At 45.5% G+C, this 5,000-nt stretch overlaps 1 protein-coding gene across 1 annotated transcript in view; it reads left to right on the forward strand.

The window, feature by feature from the left end:
• Positions 1–5,000, forward strand: part of LOC125025227 — a 21,357-nt gene that overhangs the window by 9,875 nt on the left and 6,482 nt on the right. Inside the window, exons 4-7 of the mRNA XM_047613199.1 lie at positions 1–94; positions 209–289; positions 820–935; positions 1,168–1,301. The exon at positions 1–94 is cut by the window's left edge and continues 284 nt beyond it. Coding sequence (XP_047469155.1) covers positions 1–94; positions 209–289; positions 820–935; positions 1,168–1,301 — 425 coding nt within the window. The remainder of the gene's footprint in view (positions 95–208; positions 290–819; positions 936–1,167; positions 1,302–5,000) is intronic.

The raw sequence follows: 5,000 nt of genomic DNA on the forward strand, positions 1-5,000 counted from the left end.
TGAATACACACCTGGCCCACTGATAGCAATATCTAACTCACAAAAGCTCAAAATGCAATCTGTAAAGAACAAAGCTCTACTCTGGCTGCACAGCGTAAGATATCTAGACTTTATTCCCTGAGAAACACTACACAGAAATAGAACCACTTAACACACGCATACACAGATGAGCTAAAAACTCCTGGGCCCAACTATGTGAACACTACAGCAACATCATAGACACACGCACAAACCACACCTGGTGACCCAGAACATGAACATTCACACAAAACATAACACCTCCTCCGATGTACACACCTATATAACACTGAGCTATATCTATCCCGCCATATTTTCATGTTTAAGTTTTTTTTTTTTCTTTAATCAGAAGACACCCTCAGAATCCCCAAAGGATTGGCTAATCCATGCCGCTAAGAATTAGAATATCAATGGCAAAGAGAGTGACCATTAGCTCTGCCAGCTCAGATGCGTGCAGCACAGATTAGCCAATCAAGGGGGAGAGAGGGCTGGCTACATTGATGTCTCTCAGAGGTATAAATTCGGCGGCGCTGTTACCACGACTCAACTGTCACAATGTCACAACCAAATCTAAGATGGAACACAAACAAGGCCAACTGACAGGCCTTTCAGAACGCCTTGGCCCACTGTCTTAGATACAATGAACCCTCACAAAGTGAAAATATGGAAGTGCATGAATCCCTGACAACCTAGCCCTCCTAAGGAAAGCTGTCAGGGATGCCAAGTAATCTGCCAACAGAGTCAGGCAGGGAAAATGGCTGGAATGGTGTGAGCCCTTTAACCACCAAAACACCCTTACAGAGCTATGGCAACGGGTCAGTCAAGCTACCAGCTGCTCAGTCCCAAGGTGCACACATCATAACCCTCGATCAGAGGCAGACTGGTACACGAGTTGTCTGCGAGAACAAGCAGCAACAGTCTGCCAGCTGAATTGAGTGCAAACCAAGAACGCCTACAACCAGGTGTACAGTTCAAAATGATGCTTCTTGGATCATTCTAGGTGCCCCAAGGTGGACAAAGGTCCTCAACCTCCTCATGGAGGCAAACCTTCTCCCCCTGGACTCATGAATTGATCTAATGGCAGCACAATTCCTTCCATCGGTCATCCAGGCTCCCAGGAACACAAGCCTGAGTCAAAAAAATACTCAGACACCTAGAACAAGATCACAAGCTCTGCAAACCAGCCAGGGTGTTGATATGCTATCAGCCCAAAGAACAGCTACTTGCCAAGGACATGTACTCCCCCCACCCTGACTTTATCAAAGCCCCACTTTGGGTTCTGTGTTGATAGAGTTCTCTGTTATGAGCTTGTCAAGGAAAAATAATAAATACCCCATGCCTTATCTAAAGGCAGAAGCCGAGAGGGTCATGGCAGCCATCACTCCTCTGGGTAGTAGAATATATTTCATGGATGGATCGGTCGATCCCTTGAGCCACACTGCAGGAGCCGGCTTTGCAGCTAGGGATGCCATAAAATCCATGAGGGTAACAGACAACGCCTCCTCGCTACAGGCAGAGGCAGTTGCAATCATGGGAGCCCTAGCCCATGCATCCCTGAGGGAAGGATATGTGGTCATACATACAGACTCCTGGGCAGCCATTGAATGTCTTCAACACAGCTCACCCATAGACATCGTCTACCTCTGACCACTGTGCTTACCATAGTGCAGAGAATTCTTGCTCAGGGTAGAAGAGTAATCATTAACTGGGTCCCCAACCACATAGGCATCAGAAGTAATGAGCTTGTTGACAGACTAGCTGACATTGGCCCCCAAATCCTATAATCATACAACCGAGCCAAAAATTCTTACGGGAGAAGTATACTGCCACAGATCGTGCCTTCCTTCTGCAGCTTCACAGAGAGGAAACGAGATCCTCCCCCTCGACCAGATTGTACTCAGACGCCACAGGCTATGAGCCACTGGCACTCTCTGAAGCAATCAACATAGGTACCGAAGTCATTCTTCACAGAATCAGACTAGCTTACCATTGTGCACGGCAGATCATAGAGACAATTAACTATGGAGATGGGTGTTGTATGCATTGCGGTGAACCAAATGCCACCCTTGTACACTACTTAGAGTTGTGAACACACAATTTTTGAGGCAGGGACCGCCCACAACAGCTGCCGGGCTGGTAAAGAGATTATGCGGTATGCTTACATTATGGCGGCAGGGGCGCCTGCTGGCAATCCTGCCACCATGGCAGGATTGATTTTATTACTTTTTATCTTCTTTTAGTTTTACTGTTTTTAATGTCTGTTCACCTTAGGGCTTTTTTTGATGTTTTAAGGTGGTTTCTCAAGAATAATCTTTTAACAACTCCGTAATAAAATAACTTCATAAAGAGAGCCCTATCCCATTTTTTAACTCTCTTCCTTTCCCTCTTCCTTCTTCCGTGCACAACCTCAACTTCATCCCACCTCATTATCCTTCCATAACGTAAGCGTCCTTCATCCTAATCCTTACCCTCATATCACTAGTTCCGGATTTCCGACGCTTGACATTTGCCACTTGCACCCTTGCCATAACCACGGCTCCTTTGTCAGACGGAGTGGCAAAGTGCAAAATTATCCACTACATCTATCTCAAATATTTGGCGCCGGATCCATAAACTATCAGGCAAACATCCCCCCATCCTGCTGCCGTCCTCCATATTCGAGATAATCTCATCTCTGATCCTCTCCAAGTTGCTAATGAACTGGGTGCCTATTTCAGCCAGGTCAGTAGTGGTTCTCACCTTTCTCCACACTTCTCTTCTATTAAGACCATCTTCCTCCTTATCCTTCCTATTAACAATTTGCAACCACATATGGACATAATCAAGAAGCTCTTATCCTCCCCTTCCTGAAACCCAATAAATCGGGTAACCTCCCTCAAGAATATCACCCCATCGCACTAACTATCTGCTTGTGTAAACTACTAGAGTGAATGGTTGACTTCCGCTTAATGTGGTACCTTGAATCTCACAATCTTCTCTCTCCTTCCCAGTTTGGTTTCCACCGTGCCCGAAGCACAGCTGACCCCCTTCCTTATTTTAAGATATATATTACATCTGCATTTGCACACCAGGAATCCATACTAGCTATAATCTTTGACCTAGAAAAAGCATATGATACTACATGGTGGTACCATATTCTCTAACAATTGTCCTCTCTAGGCATACATGGAAACATGGGTGTCTTCATAAGGCGTTCCACAAGGCAGTGTGCTCAGTACCACTTTATTCCTTCTTGCTGTAAATGACATTGTCTCAGTTCTATCACTAGGAGCCCGGTCATCACTATATGTTGATGATTTAACCATCTATTCCTCTGGCACATCCATACCAAATCTCTGCCAGTTATCATCTGTATCTTCCTGGGCTACAAACTATGGCTATTTTTGACTCCATTACTGTCCTGGCGAGACCATATCCTTAACATTAAAGAAAAAGCCCGCCCCCTTCTCCGAATCTTACAAACCCTATCCCATATATCCTGGGGCTCAGATCACCAAATTCTCCTTCATCTTCATGTTACCTTGATCCTCTCCACTCACGATTATGGATGCCATATCTACTCCTCTGCCTCGACTTCTCTCTTTGCCCATCTTGACTTCTCTCTTTGCCCATCTCTGTGGTCTTCGCTAAGCCCTAGGTGCCTTCTGCTCCTCTCCAGTTGAGAGCCTGTACACTGAATCAGGCATACCATCTCTCTCTCGATGCCGTACCCTTCTCTCTCTCCGATGTTATGCTCGCTTTCACCAACTTCCCCTCACTAAACCTAACTATCCCACAGTCCCTACTTACTACCTTTGCTTCTTCTCCACATTTTATTACTCCTTTCTCCCTTCGCATGGATACCCTCCTCTCCCATTCCCCTTTTCTCCATCTCCAACCTCTCCCGTTCTCTGTCCATTCAGTCCCTCCATGGCATATACCTTACCTCTGTATTTGCTCCTCTGTTTTCCCTGACCCACCAAAATCAAATATTCCTCCTGCTGTCCTTCTCACCCATTTCCTTGACCATGTCTCCACTCATTCCTCCAGTATTCATTTTTACACTAATGACTCCAAATCCACCTCCGGTGCTGGTTTTGCAGTAACCTTCCCAACTCGTACTTTCAAATGCCCCCTCCCTCCTGAATCCAGTGTCCTTACTACAGAACTTTATGCACTCCTTTTTGCCTTAAAACACGTATACTCACTCCCCTCTTCCTCTTTCACAGTTTTTACTGACTCCCTTAACTCACTAACTCTCATAAAGGCAATACACTTGACCAACCCCCTTGTTTGTAAGATCCAGAACTGGTTGTTCTACTTGTCCACACGCCATAAAACAATCAAATTCTGCTGGGTGCCTAGCCATGTTGAAATCCCCAACAATGAACAGGCAGATACTCTTTCGCGCTACGCCGCTATATCCACATCATACCAACCACGTTTCTCACGTATCCCAGCCACGGATTATTACCCACACTTTAAGACCTTCTTGTATAATCAATAGTAATCTTTCTGGTCTAGTCTCCATACTAATAAATTACATACTGTAAAACTATCAATCTCCTCCTGGTCAGCTCCATTTCATCGGAACAGACGTTGAGCGACGGCTCTCACCCACTTATGCATTGGCCACACCTGTTTAACACACTCCGATCCACCCCTATGTTCCCTATGTAATGTCCCTCTTTCAGCTCCACATATTCTATTGTCATGCCCATGTTTTGATGCAGCCCATACCTCTGCTTTCCCCCACCTATTCTCCCTTCACCGACCTCCCAGCCAATCAGACATCCCTACAGAATCTCACACTTTCAGCTTTGACAATCTGTTTTCCTTCCTCAAACGCATATACATCCTTCACTTGATCTAACCCTGTACATTACCTTACCCGACCTTAACCTATTCACTCGTCAATTCCTTTGCCCAGCTTTGACAACTGATCACTAACTCAACCACCCTTCAGTACCATTTACTATAGTACTAAATGACCTTAGGTGTCT

The sequence above is a fragment of the Penaeus chinensis genome, chromosome 4 (assembly GCF_019202785.1).
Source record: "Penaeus chinensis breed Huanghai No. 1 chromosome 4, ASM1920278v2, whole genome shotgun sequence".
NCBI classification, from domain to species: domain Eukaryota; kingdom Metazoa; phylum Arthropoda; class Malacostraca; order Decapoda; family Penaeidae; genus Penaeus; species Penaeus chinensis.